Raw genomic sequence first — 25,356 nt, 5'->3', positions numbered from 1 at the left:
CAGGGCATGATTAGGGGGCAGCGTATGTGCAGGCCAAATGGACACTGCTATCAAAGTTCTCTGATCAGCAGCACAGTGATTCAAATGCACCTACAGTGGAGCACTCATAAGGACACATCTCGAAGAATCGTTGTTACTGCACAAGGTACTTCCTCTTCATAACTTTTTGTATACACCACATACATACATCGTGCAAGAATATTAATATCAGTGAGTTTTATTAGTTTTCCAATGATATCTTACATGACACTTTTTAGATACAGATTATAACCATAGTGAGTTGGGGTACACTGAATTGGTTAAGCCAGCTGAAACTGGGAAGCTCTTAAAGTCACATCTCCCCCCTTACAAAGCTGCAGGAGGGCTAGCTGCTGGCGACCTGGAGGCAGCAGGTCAGAGCCCTTTCCTGGACAGGGCATATGCCACCATATTTTCTTTTCCCTTTATATAGCAGAAACTAGGGCTGTCAAGCGATTTAAAAAATTAATCGTGATTAATTGTGCTGTTAAACAATAATAGAATACTATTTATATAAATATTTTGGATGTTTTCCACATTTTTCAAATATATTTATTTCAATTACAACACAGAATACAAAGTGTACAGTGCTCACTTTATATTTATTTTTTATTATACGTATTTACACTGTAAAAATAAAAGAAATAGTATTTTCCAATTCACTTATACAAGTGCTGTAGTGCAATCTCTTTATTATGAATGTTAAACTTACAAATGTAAAATTAAGTACAAAAAATAACCGCATTCAAAAAATAAAACAGTGTAAAACTTTAGAGCCCACAAGTCCACTCAGTTCTACTACTTGTTCAGCCAATCGCTCAGACATACAAGTTTGTTTACATTTGCAGGAGATAATACTGCCCGCTTTTTGTTTACAATGTCACCTGAAAGGGAGAACAGGTGTTAGCTTGGCACTGATGTAGCTGGCGTTGCAAGATATTTGTGCCAGTTACGCTAAAGATTCGTATGCCCCTTGATGCTTTGGCCACTATTCCAGAGAACATGCTTCCATACTGATGGTGCTTGTTAAAAAAAATTGCGTTAATTAAATTTGTGACTGAACTCCTTGGGGGAGAATTGTATGGGGTCTGAACATTTAAAGGAAGAAACGCTTACGTGGCCTCAACAGGGACTGCCCTTCTAGACTGCTCAGAGCTCTTGGTACTAGGACTCCAAATCCCCATGATGATTGATCTCTGGAAGCAAATACCTAAACAGTTATAGATAGTAATTTTGCCTTGTAGTATAGACTCTAGCAAACATCTAGCAAAGCATGCAAACAGATGCATTGCAAAAGAGCAAGGAAGAAAGAATCTTAGTGTCAGCAGTGTAGACAGAGGAAAAGTACAGCACACAATGGGAAATGCGAGGCAGTGACAATTAAGCTAACTACATAAAATGATGTTCACTAAATTCTAGGAAAGTGTTAGCTGATCTACAAAGCCTAACACTGAATGTATTGATATGTGCTAGAGCATCTATTTAGTGTGCCTCTAAGGCTTCGGAAAACAAATAACTAGCTGTACTTCCAGTCTCAACTGTTCAGCATGTATGAGATGGCAGGAATACGTTTTTGTTCTTTTAATGTGATAAAGGAGAAAATTGAAAATCCAACTGTGGCCTTAGTTGCTGCTTTTACAGTCCTAGGCCTTAATGGGGTTCAGGAAAGTCCTTGGCAATCAAGATACATTACATTTGAGGAATGGAAGTAGGTTGGATTTGCTGCTGTCATCTTTATGACATTATGTTATCTGGAATGCTTTCACATTAAAATAACTTTCTGACATTTGTGCCAAAATAATTGAGTTTCTGTTAGTCCAGAAGATTGACAGCCTGCCATCATTCTAAATACTTAAGTGCTATTGATCTTCATGTTTTAAAAATACATTTAGAAAGCCCAGTGAATGGTCTTTGTGAGGGGGTGGGAAGGAAATATTCATATAGACACATTCTGAATAATATTTAAACCCTGATTTTAAAAATTGGTGCCAGTGTCAAAATTTTCTTTTGAAAGGAAGGGACAGATCCTCATCTGTTATAAATTGTAAGAGCTCCTCTGAAGTAATTAATTTATACCACCTGCGTGTCTGCCCTGAAGTTTGTATAAAAACAAGTATCATAATAAAAATACTCATTATTGTTCTGTTTTCATGATTTTTTTTAACCTTTTTGTAAATTATAGAATCTTGATGCTTGGAAAGCAAAATTAGGTTCATTTTTGGATTAATTGAGCCATCATAGTGGATGACAGGTAATTGTAGAAATTGAGGGGCGGGGAGGGAAAGGGGAAAGAACTAGCATTTCTTTTTAAAGAAAACAATAGATGATTGGAGGTGGGGTTTTTTAGCTTCTTAGTCTGACAGTTTGCAGTAGATTCTATAAGTTGAGATTGTGACAGTAAAATCTGTGAATAAGACCCGTTTTCATTATTTTCCAGATCATTTTATGCATTTAAGATACAATTCTTATTAATTAAAAATTCAACAAATTGGTGTGGAAACAACCAGTTACATATCATACCAAGTTTAGAAAGGATCGTGGATGGGATTTTTGAAAGCACAAGTTTCACTGAAAGTTGATGGGACTTGTACTCTGAAATCACTTAAGTATTTTTCAAAATCCTACCCCCTAATTGGAATGTTTCACCATCATCTTATCTTGTTTAGTTAGCAAGACAGAAGAAACTCAGAGAGCATCTAAATTCACTTGCTAGGAACTATAATAATATAGGAAGCAATCCAGTATGTTTATCCGAGTATTCTCTTTGAAATCAGTTAAATAGAATTTCAAAACTGTTCTGAAACAAATGAGCAAAATGCCAAATCGAGAGTAATGCTGTGTAAAATGTATAGATAGAACTCTAGGTGGCAGTTTAACAAATATCTGTGATAGACATATATAAATGTGTTATCGTACCATTTAGATCCACAAACAATGCAGTGAGTTGCTTCACTTGCTTTCACATGCTACTATCTCTTGAGCAGGGAATATTAGTCTTGCTAAGTTTCACCTGAATGCTGTGGTCAAAAGTCAAATGTAAAGTGACTAGAGAGCACGAAACTCATTTTCTTTGGCCTTATACTTCACCTCTGGAGGGAAGCAAATGAGCATAAAATGCCTTAAGGAACCCTGCCAAGAGGAAATGCAATTATGTAGAGAAGATCTTCTGCTTCTCTCTAAATATGTGCTTCTAGTCTCCAAGTATTTTAGTGATTTTTTGCCCATGTGGAAAAGAGATTGTTGCCAGCATTTGTGGGGAATCAGAACTAGGGGACACAACAAAGTGGTATTTCCGCTGGGAAAATGTACCCCGCACCATATCGTGGTGAGAGTTATGGGATAAGAATCTGAATAGAATATATGCAGTCAAAATGGCAAACAGTGAATGTAGCTTGAAGCAACATCACCTTTTCTTGCATACTCATCGGAAAGTCATAGAATATGGTATGCGAGGTGCAAGCCAGTGACAGCAAGGATACTAGAACAACTGTATTGTCATAGGTAGATGGGGCTAAAGGGAGAGCCCTGGAGTGGATGTAGTCACAGAGCCAAAGTGATTGGGCCTACGTTTACGATGGATCTTTGGGCTCTTCAGCTTTTTCTGGCCACACTTCCTGTGTGCATTCCTGTTCGTCCTGAGACCCAAGGAGTATCCGTATTAGCTTTTTCTTCTATGCATATTTTTACATAGGAGGGAAACACAGGGACCTTTGTGGCAACGTACATATTTTTTATTTAGCACTCTAGGTTTACTGTATTATCTAGATCCCAAATGTGGCTCTGAAACAAAATATTTCCACAGGACAAATGGAAATGCATTCTTTTTTCTATTCTCTTTGGTTTTATCTTTTCTCAGTTAGGTAATTGTTCAAGTATGGGCCTCATAAGATGAAATTTATGGACCAGTTTGCTTTATTCTAATGTAAGTTGCAGAGGAATAAAGGAAAGTGGCAATGGAATTAAAGAGACCAGGTGGGTGAGGTAATATCCTATATTGGACCAGCTTCTGTTGGAGAAAGCTTGAGTCTTTCATCAACAGAAGTTGATTCAATAAAAAATATCATCTCACCCACCTGGTCTTTCTAATATTCTGGGACCAACACAGCTACAACAACATTGTGATTAAAATTATTGTTGTCATCTAAGAACAACTTCCAGCCTTTGACCTAGGTTAATTTGTCTAGATCTTTAAACTAGTTCATACGCTTGGTCCGTCACACAGTAAATTTGATACGTTGATTGGTATTTCTTTGAGATATTTAAATCAGTTTCACCTCTTAAGGGTCTCTCCAGCTGCAGTTCAAAAAAGACGACAGAATATAACCAATATCTGATTGACCTTCATTAGTTACAAATTTTAGAGCACGTTGATTATAAAGTTCTTTTAACGTATGACATGCGCTGCGTAGATTATCTCCCATATTCATTAAATAATCTGGTAGTCTCTTACATTCCTGTCTGATCTGAATATTTGGTTTTATTCAGATTGTTGAAGATAGGATATGTTCGGTCCACCATCATTCTGTGGTCTGCTCTGCTTCTTTTATGCTTCTGCCTCTGTAATTTGAGCATTGTTTAGTGGAAAGTGTGTGTGTTTATTTTGAATTAATCTGGTGGTCTATGTTGTTTGTAGGCAAAAACCCATGTATCAGTTGGAAAATTAGAAGCTACCCATCAGTTCATGAAAGACTGCAATCCTGATGAATCCAAAAAGAATCATGAGCAGAAGACAGCAAATAGCAAGAATCAGCTCATGTCAGACATTTCTTCATCTCTGCTAACGTCAACAGGCAGTGCTGAGGTAGGCTGAGGAATTTCTGTGAGCTGTGTATTTCTGTAAAACAGAAAATTCCATTTTTACACTCATAATTCCTTAAAGTGTATTGGCCCTGTGATTTCTGGTGCCACAAATTGACTAGTCAGATCAGGTTATCCATTTGGTCCACCCCTCTGATCCATGTTTGGGCATGTGGCCTGCATGAGACGCAGGACCTCAGATTGCTACTGCTTTGCTTGTAATTAAACAAGCCCTGATTCTATTAGACTTTTGGCAGATTAATTCTATAGCATTAGAATTAACTATTTTCTTTTAATAATAAACTATTTTATACTTATCACTATATCACTATAATAAACTATTTTATACTTAATAGTAGTGATAACTTCATTTAGAAATTGCATTCATTCCTAGTTGAAATTAGTGTGCGTGTGGCCTGTGATATACACTAAATCAGACTGGATAATCTGGTGGTCCCTTCTAGCCTTAAACTCTGTGGCTATAAATCTGTATTCCTTTATGCGTTTGTTTAGCAGTCTGGCTTAGAGCTCTGTTGATGGGGCATCTCAATTCAATCTGGCCAAAAGGAGCGATTTCCAAAAATAGCCTTGAATTATCTTGATCACAGTTTAACCCAAAGGAAGCGAATAAGAAAGGGTACCACATCCAAGAACTGAATCCCTTCAGCAGTTAAGATGCGAAACCATTAATCCTTTGTCATCCGGTATTTGTATGTGTGGTGGGGAAGATTGTTGCCATTAGGACATATTTGATTGATTACTTTTCTAAAATTGATTCAGGAAGTTTCCACAGTACCAACAGGGGTAGTTTTTGAGAATCAGAATGGTGGATTATTACTGTATGGTACTTTTGATGAGGAAGAATCTGCAGCGTCCTTTCAAGAAGCTTTAACTCAATGGAGAAATGGAAATCATGAACACAAAAAGGACCAGAACTCTGATGAGGCTCAACCAGGTACGAATTAGTTTCTGCTAAATACATTTTTAAAAAGAAAACTGAACCCATTTTGGTCAATAGTGTATATTCTCAAAGCTTATGTATTGATGAGCCTATATCAGCCTTTACAGTATCAACTTGTAATGTATGAATTTATAATTTTTTATTAAAATGACCATTTCTAAGTCTCCAGCTGATTACCATGCTACTGGAAGGTGACATAGTTCATGACACAAACTGTACGCCTCTTTCTTAGATAGTAAATCATTTCCTATCCACCCATTGCACTGATTTAACAATACATCAAATAGATTGATAAAATGTGTGTCAGAGGGTGGAAGTGTGACTGATTCTTTGATGCCCAATTGACTGAAAGAGGAGGCCTCTGGCTGATTAACTGCTGATGATTGATTGAAGTGGAAGGTACCCAGGCTTTATGAAACTGGGAAGAGTGGACAAAAGGAAGGGAGGAACTGTTTGAGCTGGGGCTGAGCTGCTGAAAGGGTTGCTGAGGGAAGTAATTGGAGAAGCCTTCTGGAGGCGTGACCCAGAATCCAGGGAGCACAGGTTTAAGAAAAGAAGCCAGAGCACTCTGACAGGAGAGAGAATAAGAAGTAGCTGTGTTAGACGAGTTTCACAAAGGAGTGGCGGTGCCAAGTGAAAGACCTCAGAAACAGACTTTATTTGAAGCTGCAATAGGAGGAGGAAGGGAAAGGAGGAGCTGTACCTTGTGGGAGTCTTCAATGAAAGAGACTGTATTTGAGCAAATTGTACATTGATAAACTAGTCCCTAAGAAGGAGCATTGGTATGTGACAAAGGACTTACTGAGGAGCTCTGGTGCGAAGGGAAACTGATGCCGGGCTCCCTAGAACCAAATAAAGACCAGAATGGAGCTCTGCACAGAACAGGCATGCTCATTTATATACTGCTAGGAAGTCTGTACTTTCTGGAATATTTTTCAAATGTTACTGTTTGTTTTTTTCATATTGTTATTGTGATGGTTATATGGTTCCTCAAGTATACACTATGTAAGACACACCAAATGAATATTAGTGCTTTTGTTTGTATATTGAAGCACCCTGAATGCTGATTAATCTGTTTCTATAACTTCAGTTTGTTCAAGTAGGCCACATTATGTTATTGGAATATTATAGCCTTTTTATGTACTTTGCAAACAATGACTTAAGTATTTGGAATTGTTTCTAAGACACTGTTGGTGGAGATAATATTCTCTAGGAATAGTGAATATATTTTCCTTAAAGTGAAGTATTCTCATTATTATTTAGAATAGTGGAATAGTATACAGACAGTGTTGTCTACTGATGGTGCAGGGGACCAGAGTTCTATTTCTGATTTCTGTGACCCTGGGCAAGTCAACTGCTGTTCTTCAGTGAAATCTGTAAACTAATTTAATAAGATTTAGCTGCCACAGATTTTTCAGATATTCAGCTCAAAGGTACTTGCTAAGAGTGCAAAGAACTTCTGTCATATACCTCTCCAATCTTGTCTCTCTTGCTTTCACCTGAGACCTCTATACTAGTAAATTCAAAGCCTAATAATTACAGCCTGTTTATTGAGGTGAGCAATGCACATGCCTCAGGATTATGTATGTTACATCTTAGTGCATTTTCTTTTTCTCTGATAGCTGAGTATCCGCATCAATCTCTGGTATCAGGTTGAATCCTTCCCTGTGAAGAGATGTGATCATTCGTTAATCATGAACCACGAAACAAAATCGTGTTTACTTGGATTTGTGCAGGATATTCTGTGTCTCCACTAGTATATAGATAACAGTTTGCTGTGCTCTCTCTTTCTGAAGTATACTATGCTACTTGATACATTTAGAATAATCTTATACTTTTACTAATACCTTTCCTGGTGATTTGGGGTTTTTATTTGGAAATCCATGGGCTTTGATCCTGCAAATGTGCATGGGCTTAGCTTTATGCATGTGAGCAGCCCAGTTGCTTTCAATGCATAAAGGTAAGACAAAAATGTGTGCAAGTTTGAGGTCTTACATATCAATCTGGACACTCAGTTATCCCATGTAAATCTGTTTTTGAGGTCTCATACCTCCAAGTACATGACTGTCAGAATTAATTAGCAAGCTTATATAGTACAGATAATGCACATATCTTGAAGGATATGTCATTGTTTTAAACAGCTAGTTCCTTGTCTTTCATTAGGCATGAGAAATGCATGTACAGTTCTCCTTTACTGCTTGTCAGTGGAATCTTTACATATATCCTTTTAACTTCCAATTTATTTGCTACCAATTGAGGAGCAGAAGAAGTCATCTGACTTCAGCTACCCAACCCTGAATAAGTGTTCAGTTTAAAGCTTGTTTTCGCACAGGGTATGATGATTTAGCCCTAAAAGAGAAAGAGAGAGTGTGTGATTTATTTTTTCAGTCAAATCCAATCAATCCAAATTAGATTGTAAACTCACTTTTCATATAGACCGCAATTTGCAGATAACTCTCTCAACAGAATATGAATAATATGAGATTAACCTTTTAAATTTCATGAATAAGCCGACATCTAAATCAAGCATAGACTATTAATTAAAATGACTTTTATAGTTTAATAAAAGGAAAGCATATTATTAACATATTTGAATGATACATATTACAGTTTTGCTTATACTTATAGAATCCATGGGCGTTTGTGAGGTACAGACCCATCTCACAATTTTGAGAAAACCTGTTAAAATTGAATTCAAAGAAGAAAGCCTGAACTATATGGAGAAACTGTGGCTGAAGAAGCATAGAAGGTAGTCACTGAATCACACACTGCTAATAAAAGAATCCAGAAATAGCTGCATTTGTTAATATGAGCAATCTAAAGCAATTTTATCTGGATATTTGAGAACACATTAAACAAATATTGGGAAATTTAGATGAGGTGACTGTGTTGTTTTTTCCCCCTGTAAAATAAATTACTAATTATATCCATATTTTGATGAATCATTATTTTGGAATTATTTTAGAGAGGTTTTCTTTAATATCAATACAAAAATAACAATCTCTTGTAGAACTTGATGGTATTATTAACAAAAATTAGGAGTTTCAGTTCACTCTCAAGGAGCCTTACTACTGTAAGAATACATTATCTGAAGCATAGAGGGTGCTCGATAATTTTGTTATCCCCTGTTTCTGGGAGGTACTAAGTACCATCAATGCCTACAGAAGTCAATGGAAGTCAAGGGTGCTCAGCCTTTCTCACAAGCAGCTCTGCATGATGAGGCCCAAACTTTAGTGTCTGTATGAAGTGACAGTGTTCACTATAGTAGTATGAGAGTGATAGTAATAATACTGTAACTTTTAAAGACTTGACTCTTCTTTTTCTTCTTCTTTTAAGAATACCAGTTGATCAAATATCTGGTATTCAAGCAGATGAATACAGACCTAAGCATGAATTGATGAATGAAGCTGATGATACTCTGAGTGGAGGAGGAGGAGATGATGATGATGATTTAATAGGTTTGTTGGACTTCTATTAGTTCCTTACAATTCTTTCTCATGTCCATATTCACTGAACAACTGCAAGTAGATTGTTCTTTCCTGAAGATCTATGTGGGTAGTCAGGATAGTTAAGATGGTAGATAGGTAGTTAAAATAACAAAACAGCCTCCCTCCACCCCGCAAAAACCCCCAACCCAGTAACTTAATACATAAAAATGTTTAAAAAAAAAAAAAGTGAATGCACTACTCTAATTGTATTTCCCAGTTGAAGATATGAAAAAGTATTGGACAGCTCTCTTTAGAGTAGAAGAGTCTGACACAGTTCCTGGGAACCTTGAGTCTGCTTTGAAAATTGAGATACTCAGTGATGTAAGTATATGTTTCTTAACAGTAAACTGCAAATGGTTCCGTTTAATTATCCTATACCCTTTAAACAAATTGAGCAATTAAATTTTCAAATTAGTAAGAGCCAAACAGAAAAGTTGAGTTGGCTAGACTTCAAACTTAAACGGGATACTGTAGATCACCAGAAATATAGTTAAAGTACTTGTTTTGGTATATTGTTAATGCTATCAGTCCATCCATAGAAAGTTCAGTTTTCCAAAGTAAATAAATGTTCCTATTATTTCTCCTTTGATGGCACCAACTATACAGAGGTCACACAAAAGTAATCTGTCCAATTTTTCTCTCACTGTGGTGATGTATTCTTTGAATTGTTTAGCTAATTTCTCTCTCTCTCTCTCTCTCTCTCTCTGTGTCTGTATGTATTTTTTTTAAATTAGTCTTGTGAAGAGGATCTAGATGAATCATGTAACTCTGTAGTGATGGAAGTTGGATCCACTAAATTGAGTAATGAACAAAGGTAAATGGAACAATATGATAGGGTAGTTTGTGATTTCATTACTTTCCAGGAATTGAACCAGTGATCTGTTATGACTGACATATCATAGTTGAGCAAACATTTTGCCATAACAGTACAGTACAATACTATGAACCTCATTATTAAAGTGTTTGTTGCATATTTTTTTTTGAGTTAAAGAAAATATTTCGCTATAAAAACCCAGTCCAGGCCATAAGTGCCTGAATGTGAATTTGAATATTTGTTATGCGAAACAAATTTTAAAAGGCAGTGCTCTCCATTGAGACTGCAGCTTCAGTTCTCCAACCGCTCTTAGGAGTGGGCAGGGCCGGTGCTCCCACTAGGCAACCCTAGGCGGTCGCCTAGGGCGGCAGGATTTGGGGGGGCGGCATTTTGCCGCCCTCAGCAGAAATTCAGCGTCGGGGGTCCTTCCGCTCCGGGTCTTCGGCGGAAATTCAGTGGCAGGTCCTTCACTCGCTCTGGGACCCACCGCCGAAGTGCCCCGAAGGCGCGGAGCGGAAGGACCCCCCGCTGCCGAATGCTCAGAGGAGGAGCGCTGCCCCCTAGGGCGGCAAAAACCCTGGTGCCGCTCCTGGGAGTGGGTGAATCAATGCCATGAGTCCCAGACCATCTAGAAGGCAACAAGCATAAAGACAGCCTATACTGTGTATCCATTCGTATGATGATATATATGGATATGCAGCCCCAAAGACAGTTGCAAGGTCGCAGAAAAGGCAGAGATCCTTATGGTAGAGGAAGGGGAACAGTCTTGTCTTGGATCTGAAGCGGCTGAATTTTTTCATGATAAGTTTCAATGAAGACGCAGCTTATTCAAAGCAGCCATGGAATCTGGTGGACTTGTTGGCATTAATTGATTTGAAGACGCCCATGAGGTGCATTTTTTCATCCTACTCATAAAAATATATTCCGTTTGTGTTAGGTGACTAGTGTCTTTAATACATGACACTGTCATTTGACTTCCCCATCCCTCTGGGTCTTTTCAAAGACTATTCCATTATTCGTCACTGCTGGAAGGTTTTCATCTCACCTTACATAGATGACTTGTTATTGAAGAGGTTAGAGGTTGCAAGGTTCTTTTTTTAAAAAAAAACAACATTTTAAATGTGCAACACACATTTTTGAATGAGTGAAAATCTTTCCTTGTATGCGCAATGACCTCTGTGTACTTTCATATCAGGATTTGGGTGCCAAGAAATCCAAGGCACTATATTATTGAAAGCTGGTTCTATGATTACATTATGTTCTTAAAGAAATACCCCCGCGTTAATTTAATATGTCCAGGCAAAACTAGGAATCACTGTAATCAAGACCTTTTAACTTTTTTAATACTGTTTTATTTCACTTTTGTTTCCTAAAAATTAAAGTCAGTATAGAGTACTGCCATTGACACTTGTGCAGCTTCCATGACCTCCCAAAAACTATCTAATATTTGGATGTGATTGTCTGTTAGGAGCCTTTGTGTGTGAAATTTTTTTCTTTTTTTTTTTTTTAAATCCAAAGTGATGCAGTACCTGAAAATCAGAAGGATACAATATCAGACTTTTTACCAGAACCAGCTGCTGATGTAACTAGCCAGACATCTCTTAATTCTGCTTCTACATCTGACAAAAAAGACCTTTTCATTCCTCGTGGTAGAAGCACAGTTCCCATTAAAGAAATTTCTAAAGGTAAATTTTGGTAAGATTATTTTTTGCTATCACTTTCCTTACTTGGGGAGAGAGAAAATAACTTTTGTTCTAGTAGGCAGTACAGTATTTTATATGATGATCTTTCTGTGTTTGTAGCAGACAGAATTGTAACCAATTAAATACAATAGTTTTTTTGTACTAAAAGTAAAAACATTTGTTCTTTAAAGATACTTTGAATATTTATTTTAGGTCATGTGGCCTTATTGTATGGCATGCAGAAAAACAAGTTTATAGCTTGATTATTAAGGAGAGATAATGTTTGCAATATGTGGGTATATGGCATGAATAATTATGATTCAATTACACTAGGTGAGGATTTGGTCCAAAGTCTCTAGGTTTATTTAGAGAATGAGAGTTAAATGGACTGTACGCTTATACAACCGCTCAGAATGGCCCCTTAACTCAAAGTTTTAATGGATCACATTGCTATATTCACAAATTGTGTGCATCAATTTTCATGTACACATAGGCTTTTATGTTTGCAGACTGGGTGCCTGGTTAGCTGTCTGTCTGTTTTGCTTGCACAAAGGCAGTATTTGAATACTTATATAGATGTACCTGCAAAATTTTGGGGATGGAGTAATGAAAGAGGTCTGAAAATTTGACAGCTTTGTATTGTGAAATCATTATTAAGCACTAATCAGAAAACCATTTATTTCTTATTCCAGAATCAGAAAACTGGGTTATTTTACTATGCCATTTTTCTTTAATAATTAGTGTTTAAATTATTAGTATGCCAGATTAAGATTTTACATTTAATTGTTCCTTGCAAGCTGTCAAAAACTAGTCCTTGTATGTGCTCAGCCAGTCTCTTTTTTTTGCATTTGGTTCAAGCTCAGGCCCAAATGGTGAAAGAGAAACTGACAGTCGGACAGTGAGGTGTGCTATATGTGGCCTTGGGGGCAGAGAAGGAAAGGCAAATAGCTATGTCTTAAGATAAAAAGAAAAAAAAAAACTTAAAAAAAGATACATGTCCCAAGAGTATGTATCCATAGCTGCTACTGCTTTCAAAGAAATGTACTTCCAGGAGCCATCTCGCTTTTTTGTAGTAAAAATATAATGCTGCTATTGCAGTTGTTCAACTGTTTCCAATCAGATCTCACACCTTTTTTAAAAGGAAAAGTTACAATTTCATAAAGCATTTTCTTGCAGATAGCTGCCCCTCTAGGAATGTCAGATACAAAATAACTTAATACATTCATGGATAATGAGTTATTACAGGTCTGATTTTTAGAGAAGCTGAGCACCTGTGGTTGCCATAGATTTCAATGAGAGCTCTGGCTGCCCAGTGTCTCTGAAAATCAAGCTGTAAGTTTACATGAAAGTCAGTTGCTCTCCTTATGAATTGCTTATTTGACATCTTAGGGCTATCTAACAGTAAAATGCTGTCAGACTGCACATTTTTGTTTTGAATTCCCTGAGACTATCTGTAGACATCCAGTTTGTCCTTTTTTGTTTAGTTTCATCTGCAAGAACATCTACAGTGAATCATGAAAGAATGTATACTGATTGCATCCATTCTAGCACAGAAGAAACAGTTCTCAGCAGTCCTCATGAAAGTGCTGTAACCGAAAAAGAAAGCATTAAAACACAGACTTCTAGAAGATCTCTTAGTGCTTGTATGTTACCTGAGAAGACTTTTGACCTTCCTAAATTAGGCAGCAATGAACCTTCCCTCACGACAAGATCATTGAAAAACAATAAAGATTCACTGGAATGTAACAGTTTCCACACAAGCAAGAGTTTGATTTTACCTGTAACTACAGAGGCTTCAGTGGTAAAATGTTTTATGCCTATTCTCTAAATATTGCATAATTGCCCTGTCTCCTTTTTCAACATTTTATCTTGGCACAATGCAGTAGAGTGGTACTGGTAGTTAACTATATACAGTAGTTACCATGAAATACTGCACATTAATATGTAGTAACAAAGTAACTCCATTAAAAATAGTGGTAATCATGAATGTAATTTTAGTGGGGCAGGCGGAGGGCTGGCTGTCACTGGCCCAGCCTTTCAACTGGGGAAGATAAAAGTGCTTTCACCCCCCCACACACTTTCAGTCTTCTATGGGGATAGTTCAGAAGGAGCAAGAACAAACAGGCAACTAGTCAGAAGGGCTGCTCTGTGAGGTCTGCTGCTCACCCTCCCTTCCCCCTTAACTTTGCTGTCTCAGGTTGTGCATGCCTTCCTATGAAACCTGCAGTATTCAAACATCTCTCACTGAATATAGGTCCAAGGGGCAAGTTTGCTTGCTTGCTTCCATTTATGAATGCAGTCTTTGTGTGTTCATCAAGGCAAGTAATCTTGACTCTCTTTTCATGGTTGCAGATCACAGAGTATGCCTACAGTGGGATAAAAGACCCGCAGCATGGTTGTGGCTTGCTTGGTCTTGTGGGGCTAAAAATCACTATGTAGGCATTCAGGCTTGGGCTAGAGCCTGAGCTCTGGGACCCTCAGCAGCCTAAGCCCGAACATCTTCACAGTGATTTTGCAGCCCTGGCGAATGAGTCCAAGTCAGTTGAGCTGGCTCAGCTGTGGGGTTTTTTTGTTTTTGTTTTTTTTTTTGGATCCCTGTATAGTCATACCCTCAATGGCTTAACAGAAGCGTGAAGATCAGTGGAGGTAATACTCTGATTACGTTGGTGACTACTAAGTAAGATAGGTTTTTAGGATTTATTTTTTTAGAAATATCCCATGTCTAAAACTGTAAACCTTTCACAAAAATACTTTTATATTAATTAGAATGATTTCAGGTTTTATGATGTGAACATTGTATTACAATTGACTTGGCATGGTCTAATATAAGTAGACAATATAAGCCTCTAGTTGTCTTTAATATTTTGTCTTTTATCCTAGTTGTTACAGGAAGTAGCCCTAAGAGAAAAACCTACTTTGACACAATATCAAGGACTTGAGGGATTCTTTATTTTGCATGCAAATTCTAAGCAAGTAACACTTGATTCAATTCCTTCACCTTTCTCAGATTGCAGCTCTACAAACAGTACTTCAGTTTCAGGTAACAATCTGGAAATAAAATCCTCCACAACTGAACTTTACATATTGAGTACATATGTTGCAGTGCATCATAACCTTTATCTGTGCGTAGATGTATTTCTACTTGTATATAAGCATGTACTAGGTCCTGTGGTATAGTTTATAGGTCAATATGATAAATTGGCTGATATTGGTATGATATTTTGCTCTGCCAAGAAGATCAACTAACGGAATGTAAGAAAGCATAGGATAATCCTGTCCCCTATTTTAAGTTGTAAATTACACCAACATATTTGATTTTTCTCTCTCTCTGTCACCTGAGAATTTGGACTCCGGTCAGCATTCACACCTTTCTGCTGGTGGTAAATTTCGATGTGATGGTTTGCTTAAAATTATGCCTATTCTGTTACTTCTAATGGCTTCCATTAGAGCATCTGAAATGATTAATGAAAAGTTACTAAATCCTTCTTGTTGAAGTATAGAATCTGTAAAATAAAAAAGTATAACAAATTCTCTACATGTCACTTTACAATATATTGTATATTTTTTGTGTGAAATTTTTAATTATAGCACAGTTGACCCTTCTCTTTAAAAATATTAAATAATACAGCAGCTACAGTCTCACAGACTAAATAAATATTAGCATGAAAAAAGTGTTAATATTTTCCTGGTGCTATTTATGTTGCGTTTTTTATTTCAGGAAAGGGACATTGGTTCAGAGACACTAGCTTAAGTGAATATGCTGATGATTCTGTAGTACAGGATGTCTTGCAAAGTGAACTGAGCAGATCTTCAAGTAGTTTGGAACTACAAAACTTATGTGCTGGAGTTTCGCCATGGACATTAATGCACAAGTCACCCACTGGTAAGAATATTGACAAGATAACAATTTTCGGAGGCCTTGATTTAGCAGGTTAGGTAAACAGGCTAACTTTAACATATCAGTAGTCCCGTTGATTTAAAGCTAAGCACATGCTTCAGTGATTTGTTGGATCGGGGACTTAGATCTGTCTGATACAATTTGTATTTAATTATTTTTTGAATGCTAGTTTACTATTCTTTTCTAAAATAAGCAGTTTTAGAGTCTACTCAGTTTAACTTTAGATTTAGATATTGGAAAAATGAAAAATCTGAAGTGTAGTCAGTTGTCCCTCAAGTAATCTGGGGAACACTGGGGAAAAAAATTAGACCAGGATCCCCAATTTTGCCTCAGTCGCATCCCCAAAAATGAAAGTCATGCAAACTCAATTTGAAAGATGGATAAATCCAATAACAAACTCAGAAGTCAGACTGTGATTCTCAAATTGCAGTCCCAAAGGTCTTCCTGATGCCAGCAGTTAGGGTTGGGCTGAGGGTGAGCTCAACAACAGACAGACAGCAGCAACTCACTAAAGGTGCAAGGAGCTACATGACATTTTGCTTTCTCTACAATCAGTGTTTGAGATATAACAGTAGGTGGCCCTGGCAACAGGCAGACAGCAACACCAACATATGGTAGCCTCCAGACATATTAAGTGCTGGCTTCTGTGCTGCACAACCTTAGACTGAGTCCACTAATTTTAACCATCTTTTCTTTGACTTTTCCCTTACAGCTTATTATAGCATATCCTATCAATGTCTAGTGAAGTCAGTGAAGGCTTTGCTATGGACTCTTCCATGAGAGTTGAATCTGGCTCTGAAGTAGTTGGAAAGATGTGGTTAGTACAGGTGATAGTGTGAATAAATAAATTTGCAAGTGCATCACTGCCACAATTTGCCTGGTCTCCCAAAATCCAGAGAAAACATCATAAAATTGATCTAATATCTAAAAAGAGCCTGTGAGAGAATAATAAAAGGTATATAAAAAGAGAAAATAGGTAGTAACTATTTTCTCTCTGCAGCTTACTGTGTTCAAAGATACACAATGACTGCATGATTAAATTTCATATTGGTTCACATTTTTAACTCACTGTCATCACCAGGGAACTTGTAGATTTGAAGGTGTATGACAACTCCTTAAAGTTCCAAGATAGTTTTAGTTGTATGAAGAGAGTAATTGACATCATTAAGAATGTTCACTTGATGGTAGTTTAGGAATGTGCTGTACCTGTACTGTAGTTGAATGCAAAACAGTCACATAAATATAACCAGTTTACCTGGGTCCTGTATCACTGGTCTTTATGAAACAGGCAGGCAGGCTTGAGAGCTATCTGATTTGTTGGTTCTTTCACTACACAAGTTGGAACTATTTGTCTCCACTGCCTTTCCCTTTTTCAGGCAGAAGAAATTATTGGCCATAGAACTTTAGTTGCACATGCTTTACCAGCTAATTGTTTGAAATTGCCTTTGCTTAAAGAAGAATCTTTACAGGAACTCTTGCATATTAGAAAGCTATTTCTTTTTATCAGAGCCAAATTTTATTATTTGATTCTAATATTAAAAACAGCCTCGTATTTGAAATACCTAATTTTCACAAACTAATTTCCACTAATCTGCACATAAGAAATCAAAATACATGGTATGGAGTAATCTGCAACAAATCAATAGGATATTAGTCCTTAACCTGGATTTATCTCCCCTTCTGTGTGCACAGTAGTGGGTGGGTAGTGGATGATGATGAGATGAGATTTCAGGGATTTGTATTGGGGGAAGCAGCAGCTCTGCAATAGTTTAAATCAAGAATTATATCAAAATTATTATTAAAGAAATGATACGTCATACAATGACAGTTACAGATAATTGTGTAATCATTTTCAGAAGTACCATTTCCTGCTGTCGATTACTCTAGAAATACTGTAAATGATGGCACTTCAATTTGGAGCCACCATATTTAAGATATGTGTATAACAGACACATATCCCAAGGTCGTCTTGGCTATTTCAGTTCACTTAATCACTAGAAAAACAAAACAGAATGTATTACAGTACTTATCTGCAAATAACTGTTCTAGGGCCAAACACGGCTCACTTTACTCAAAAGACTCCAATTTAGTCCACAGGGTGTTTCTGAGAAAAGTGAACAGGATTTAGGTCTATTTGTATTTTTTAAATAAGTTTATAGTATCACTATTTCTGCATCATAAAAATGTTACCATTGTAGCATTCTCAACATTTGGGGTCATATTTAGTAAGAGAGTCTGTCTCATTTTCACACTGTGCATATTACAAGAAGCTTCAAAGAAACACAGCTGTAACACTGTTGTAGTAATAAGAATTTGCTGCTGTTGTTTTTTCAGTGGAAGTTGGATGCATAACTCCCAGACGAGCGTTTGAAAATCCCAGCCTAAAATGTGAAATTGAAACTGGCAGCCATGGATAAGATCCTGCAGTCAGTTTTTAGCCATTTTAAAGCTTTTTCTTAAAATTTCCATTTCAGTATTATGTGTTCCTAAAATATGTACCAAGCACGTCTTAAACATTTAACAAGCAGCAATAGCAAATGCTTGTGGCCACACTGTTGAATATAATATATTCATGTCTTCACCAACAATAAAAATTAAGCAACATGTTGAATGGTATATAGTCAAACCATCTTTCTCACAAATTCCATACAAACAACTTTGTTTACTTTAAATTAAAACTTAGATTTCATATCCTTCGGTAAGCCACTTCTCTGTGCCTCAGTTTCCACTCTCTCCTTTTGTCTGTCTTGTCTATTTAAATTATAAACTCTCTAGGGCAGGAATTTTCTATTACTATGTGTTTGTACAGTGCTTAGCATAATGTGGTCCTGATCTTAGTCAGAGCCTTTAAGTGCTATTGTATTACAAATGCTAAATAATAACAAACAAAAGGAATTAGCAGTTAAGTGATTCTTCTCTCATCTCATCAGTTATCCTTCTCAACCTCAACTATCTCCCTCCCATAGCTCACATATTTCTTCACTCATCCTGAGCAACAAAGTTGACATTTTCATTGTTTAGAAAGTATTATTTAACAGATTTAAAATTAATTTTGAATTCAGTGCAAAAAATCTGAAATTTTATTTTACTTTATTTGTTTATACACTCATATTTTATTTGTAGACACTCATAAATAAAAATGCAGAACCAACAGTTTTAAACATGGCAGAAAAAAATTCTGTGCCACACAGAACAAGCCCTGGTCTACACTGCGGGGGGAGAGGGGAATTGACCTAAGATACGCAACTTCAGCTACGAGAATAGTGTAGCTGAAATCAGTGTATCTTAGTTCGACTTACCTCACATCCTCACGGTGCGGGATCAACTGCCGCCGCTCCTCCGTCGATTCCACTTCTGCCTCTCGCCATGGTGGAGTTCCGGAGTCAACGGCAGAGCGATCGGGGATCGATTTATCCACGTCTACACTAGACATGATAAATCAATCCCCAATAGATCGATCGGCGGGTAGTGAAGACGTACTGCAAGCGTGGTAACTTGCAATCTAGAATACTTTTTTCCAGAAAGTTATATGGCACTATAAAAGGAGTATCAGAGATTCCACTTCCCATTATAATTTACATTGTGTTATGTCCATGTTCAGTAATAATAGTTAGGCTTGGAAGGATTAGATTTTTATTGGTAAACGTTGTCATCGCACACATACAAACAGGTGAAAAATATTTCTGTCAATGATGATCAAAATGTATAGGTAGGCAAAGAAAGAAAAACATTATTTGAGAACTTCAAATTGGAGTTTGATTTAAGAATATTTACTTTTATCAACATCAAGTGTTGAAATATACAATTCATGTTAAAATTGTTCTAAAGCTTTAACTTTTTTGAATCTGTGTCTACTGTACTTAATATTTGCCTGACCCCCTCATTGCTTGCCCCCCAATAATTTTGTACAACTGTGAAAACTGAAATTGATAAAAATGCTAAAAAACTAATCATCAATATTATCTGTCAAAATTATTTAAAAATCAGATTCTGCCAAGACTAATAATAATTCATTACTTTAATTACAGAAAATGACATTAGTGAGATCAAATTCTGTTATACATCTAAAATCTTGATTCACAATTAGAAGGAAATGATGATTTTTTTTCTTTCAGATAATAGTTTACAAAGACCTTCGTCAGCAAATATACCCTCCTCTAAATCTATGAAGTCTGATCGTATCTGCTGTACACTCTCTCAGACAAGACCAAGAAATTTAACTACTCAGCCCTTATCTAGAGCTGCTACTGAAATTTCAAAAATTGAATGCATTGATGTAACTGAACAAAATGACCCTCTCTTAGAATATACTGCTGATCAACAAGCCTTAGCTGGCTTGGAAAATGAACTAAAAAGTCATACAGGTAATTATTTACAGTGAGAACATCAGAGTCATTTAACAGTGTTTATGCTTGCAAAAATGTAAAGCAAACTACATTATTGTTGTCTTCATGATCATTATTTGAGCTCTGATTTGTGGAAAATTAAAGACCTGATCCAGCACAAAGTACTCACATCCTTCTGGGCTATGCAAAACTCTAGTTTTCTGGCTTAATAGAATGGTCGTCCTACTTTTAACCATCATATAATCTTCAGCTCAGCTGCATGGGAACAAATTGCAGAGAGCTCAGACTTATGGATCTCTCACCTCCTGCATGTCTATCAAAGAAATCTGACAGGATGTGTCACGTACCTCCTCTGGGTCTGAGTTTTTTAACAGCCACCTGCTTCCTTGATCTTTGATAATGAACACGGCAAATGAACCCTGCCACCAGGATTAAATCAAACAGGAAAAAAAGAGGCCAAAAAGGAAATCTTATTAATGCGTCATCTTCAAGATGACACATGCCAGTTATCAGCCAGTGTTGGCAAAGAAACACTTCCCTCCTGGGATTGTGGTTTTTTGTTTTTGTTTTTTTTAAGGCCACCTTTATGAAGACCATTTGTTTAAGGGACAATTTATGGTGAATAGAGATGGTTGATTAAGGTTATGCTTTTTTTTTTTTTTTTTTTTTTGCTTTCAGACAATTTAAACTTTTTGATGAAAAATTGAAAACTAAAATTTTTAATTTAGAAATCATAGAATATTAAGGTTGGAATAGACCTCAGGAAGTCCTCTACTCCAGTCCCCTGCTCAAAGCAGGACCAACACCAACCAAATCATCCCAGCCAAGACTTTGTCAAGCCGGGCCTTAAAAACCTCTAAGGATGGAGATTCCACCACCTCCCTAGATAACCCATTCCAGTGCTTCACCACCCTCCTAGTGAAATAGTGTTTCATAATATCCAATCTAGACCTCTCCCACTGCAATTTGAGACCATTGCTCCTTGTTCTGTCATCTGCTACCACTGAGAACAGCCTAGCTCCATCCTCGTTGGAACCCCCTTCAGGTAGTTGAAGGCTGCTATCAAATCCCCCCTCACTCTTCTCTTCTGCAGACTAAATAACCCCAGTTTCCTTAGCCTGTCCTCATAAATCATGTGCCCCAACCCCCAAATCATTTTCATTGCCCTCTGCTAGACTCCCTCCAATTTGTCCACATCCCTTCTGTAGTGGGGGGGACCAAAACTGGACACAATACTCCAGGTGTGGCACAGTCCCTCATAGAAGTTGTAGTTTGGGTGCTTCATGACTCAGATTTCCTCTATGGGCTGGGCTTCATTTTCCATAATGTATCATGATCTCCTCTTGATGAGCCACCATGGTGCCTCCTGGGAGTCCCTGGCCGTGATGGATCATGATACATGGAAGGTGTAGTCCAGATTAAAAGATTCATCCATCATTGGGACATATAATGCAACATTACTTTAGTCTTGGTTTTGAGTTATGATGCACATTTCAGGCTTGCAGTTGTTATTTAACTAGTTCTCATCCAACCCACATCCTTGTAGATTTCTGTTGCTGCTAATCTCCCATGGGTTAGGATGCACACTGACAATACTCAAAGGAGAAAGAGAAATAAAATACCAGTAACTTTTGAGAAGACTGTCAGATGGTCACACTCTTAATTTCTGCTTCTGACACCACTTCTTCTTGCTACAGGCTTCTGAAAAAGTGGAAGTAATTGAGGGATAGTTAGGGTATATTATCTTGTGTATCTTTAGTGTAATAAAAAAGTGGTGCAGCCTCTACCTATCATAGTGATCGTATAACTTCTGGTGCATACATATCACCAGGAGGGGGGATCCATGTTGTTTAGTCTTCTTGAAGTATTGTGAACTAGCAAATCATCTCTCTCTACCCTATCTATCTATGACCATAGGAATGTATGCAACTATATTAGCAGCTGCTGATGGACCCTGTGTTTCAAGCTTTAAGTCATCGTATTTTGTCCTTATTATGAACTCTTGAAAATAATAGAAACACTGATGCAGCCATATAATACAAAGTTATAATTAATTTGTGTTTCCAGTAACATCCTAAACCAGAGTATTTTATCACTATTATCTTAATGATGTCATGTTTTTGCTGATATGACTTTACTGTTCTGCGAAAGTTTTTAGAGACCATATATTGTAGATACTGCACTTTTGTTACATAGGCTACTGAAAATGACATAAAATATTTCAGATCCTGAGGAAAAACTTTACAGCTTTACCTCTGAAGACTTATCGGCTTTCAGCAGACATTCAAAGAAGATAAGTGAAAATATTACAGATTTCCATAATAACCTAGAAATAAAATACCACAGTAGAGTTGATATTTTTAGGTAAGTTAAACCTGCTGATTATTATTTTTTTAGCTGCATAGTAAAATGCTTCACTGGCAAACTACTTGTAAATATTATATTTTTTAAAAGGGCCAATTATTAGTATATGTGTTTCATCTGAATGACTTACAACAATCCCATCAATATAGTAAAAAAATTAAAAAATGCCCTAACATGTTTAAGTTACACTGCATAATGTTTTGTTAAATCACAGAGTTAATACACTTTTCATCTTTACATGTATAAGGGAATACAATCCATTAAAAATGAGAAAAAATAGTCCCCAGCCACCAAGATTATAGTAATATATTGGGCTAGAAGTAATATAAATCTAAAATTTGCTGCTTGTATAAATTAGCCAAGTAATTTCTAGCTAATTCATGACATCTCTGATTGGAGAGAGAATTATTCTTTGTTAGAAATAAAATTGTAAGGACCCCTTTATTAAATGTGAACTTTCATGACCACATAAAGTAACTTGCATAGCTAGTCTAATTTATTTTTCTTGTGCAATCTTAAGAAAATAATGAAATTATGTTTTTTATTGGAAAACATTAGTTCTCATACACTGTTCAGAGCTGAACTTCATTTTTAAGCTTTTTCTGGACCATTGCAGTGGGGATGTTTCCATTTTCTCAGTCACTGTTTGATGTCTGATAAAAATTGTACAATTCCATCATTTAACCATGTCCTCTGCATCTGCCCTCTGACATGTTTCTTGGAATTCCATATCTGGCAGTTACAATGGTATGATTGCTGTTGCCAGGAAAGTAGAACAACACTGCTAGTGGACAGGTCTAGGTGATAGGAAATTTGTTGCAACTCTCAGGGGGGAGGGAAAGCTATCAGAAATTATGAAAATGGTGTAATTTGCTGGTAAATGCCTATAGATTATTAATGTTGGGTTTTGGTTTTAAATACCTTACCCTGTTGCCAAGACACATAAAAATTGCACCTGTTAATGAAAGTCATCAACAGTTTGCTGTGGAAACTCTTTTCCAACTAACCAAAAGGCATAGGTTAATTAGAAACATTGATTCCATAACTTTCTGTCATCAGTCATGGTGCAGCACAGTCCAGTGGACTGAGCATGTGACTGGAAACCAGAAAATCCTTTGACACGAATTCTGTGCATGACCTTAGGAAAAGTCATTTAACTTCTCTGCCTCTCAGTTAACTCATCTATAAAATGGAAATAATAATGATTCTACCTAAAAAGGATTAGTTAAACTTTGTACAATGTTTTGGAAATGAAACGTGTTTTAGAATTTCTATGTTAATAATGAAGCAGGTGCATATCAATAGGGAATTAAACAAAATCTGCAAATTAAATAAAAAAAAGTAGCAGAAGAAATGTTACGCTCAAGATTCTATAAAGCTATTTCAAACAAATTTTATTATTATTTTTTTTTGTTTGATTGCTATTTAATACAATGATGATGGTACAAATGAAAACCCCTTACTTAGCTTATTCATTCTGGGGCTTGGGATTTTCAGAGACAGGATAATGAAGGTATTTTTGACTCACCACTTAGCTAAGAGTGGGGTTAGAAGGATTAGATTTTCATTAAACGTTGATTTCACCATGCACACAAAAACTAATGGAAATATTTTTTTGTCAGTAATGATCAAAATTTATACATAAGGAAAGTAAAAAAAAAACCTGCTTGATTACGTATTCAAATTTGATTTTAAGGATATTTACTTTATCAGCATCACACATCAAAATATTCCATTTGTGTTTACTGGTGTTAAAGCTTTAATTTTTTAAATCTCAACATCTACTGTAATTAAATACTTGTCTGACCCGCCCATAATTTTGCACAGCTGTTAACAATTAAATTGATGAAAATTATAAAGCTTCAAAATAAACATTGATATTATACAGTGAAATTATTTTAAAAAAATCAAATTCTGCCAAGCCTAGTTGAGAGAGTTGAGAAACAACTTGACAGAAGTTGAGAAAAATAAATGGACGTGGTAGTTTTGGCTAAAAGTATACTTTAAGCAACAATTTACCAATTGCACAGCATACTTTTTTTAATATGATAAATCAAGCTAACATTACATGAGTATGAGAAACAAGACCAAAAAATACTACCAGGATTTGTTTCCTTGAGGAACTTGAACACAAGCTGTTTATAATCATTGTATTGTGTGTGTGTGTGTGTGTGTGTGTTTTTTTTTTTTAAAAGAGACTGTGATGAAAGCCATACAGATGATGAGGAAGAGATTCTGAGGGACAAGCAGGAAGTTATGGCACTACGTTGACCAACCAAAAAAAACCCAACAAAACTTGCTAGTAATTCTTTTTCTTTGCATTGCATAAAACAAGCAGCCTGTTAGAAGGCAGTTCTCAGGTGCTGAAGATGTTAACTGCTGAAGAATGTTGTTGCAATTCTATCCTACCAATAAAACTTGTTTAAAATTAAAAATCATTTATGGGTTTTGGCTTTTTTTTTTTTTTTTTTTAGCACAAACAATATATTACTATTGCATCTTTTAAGAGTATTTTACTGAAACCTTAGAGAAACAAGAAGCTTGATCCTGCAAGTTGTCTGTTGCTACAAAATGTTGAGGAAGCTCAAGACCTGGCAGAGGTATATGGCTGGAAAGAGACAATTGACTCTCCCCGTGATGTTGAGCACAGTGAGCCAAAACTATAGGAGACCCTTCCTGTGAATCTTTGCAAAACATTCCCTTTGGAAAAAACTGTATTTCTTTAAAGTTACTAGCTGCACAGATTCTTAGGTTTCATGCTTCCATTCAAAATTCTCCTAGCTGAAAACTATTTACCCTCAGGATGAATGGATGCTAATTGGAATTTCAGCCCCCCAAACTAGGCTATGATTACATGGAATTATTAATGTGTTAACCTTCATCAGTAAAAAAGGTAACTTTTCCGATACCCTATGATCTGGCACAATAGTTGAATAGAAGATGGGATTGGGGGATTTCTGCCCTCTTTTTAAATACAGCTAAAACATC

General features: G+C 36.5%; 1 protein-coding gene across 5 annotated transcripts in view; it reads left to right on the top strand.

The window, feature by feature from the left end:
• The window catches only part of ZBBX (zinc finger B-box domain containing), a 44,033-nt gene extending 19,227 nt beyond the window's left edge, over positions 1–24,806 (top strand). For all 5 annotated transcript variants that reach the window (XM_034782170.1, XM_034782169.1, XM_034782168.1 and 2 more), the window contains 13 exons: positions 4,652–4,819; positions 5,596–5,770; positions 8,405–8,525; positions 9,113–9,234; positions 9,482–9,585; positions 9,999–10,078; positions 11,597–11,763; positions 13,245–13,561; positions 14,641–14,800; positions 15,479–15,643; positions 19,774–20,022; positions 22,230–22,368; positions 24,564–24,806. In XM_034782170.1, the coding sequence (XP_034638061.1) occupies positions 4,652–4,819; positions 5,596–5,770; positions 8,405–8,525; positions 9,113–9,234; positions 9,482–9,585; positions 9,999–10,078; positions 11,597–11,763; positions 13,245–13,561; positions 14,641–14,800; positions 15,479–15,643; positions 19,774–20,022; positions 22,230–22,368; positions 24,564–24,639 (2,043 nt within the window). In that variant the 3' untranslated portion in view covers positions 24,640–24,806. The remainder of the gene's footprint in view (positions 1–4,651; positions 4,820–5,595; positions 5,771–8,404; positions 8,526–9,112; positions 9,235–9,481; positions 9,586–9,998; positions 10,079–11,596; positions 11,764–13,244; positions 13,562–14,640; positions 14,801–15,478; positions 15,644–19,773; positions 20,023–22,229; positions 22,369–24,563) is intronic.
• Positions 24,807–25,356: the final 550 nt, after the last annotated feature.

The sequence above is a fragment of the Trachemys scripta genome, chromosome 9, assembly GCF_013100865.1.
Source record: "Trachemys scripta elegans isolate TJP31775 chromosome 9, CAS_Tse_1.0, whole genome shotgun sequence".
NCBI lineage: Eukaryota > Metazoa > Chordata > Testudines > Emydidae > Trachemys > Trachemys scripta.
The sequence above is the reverse complement of the archived record's forward strand: the minus strand, read 5'-3'. Positions and strand labels throughout refer to the sequence as shown.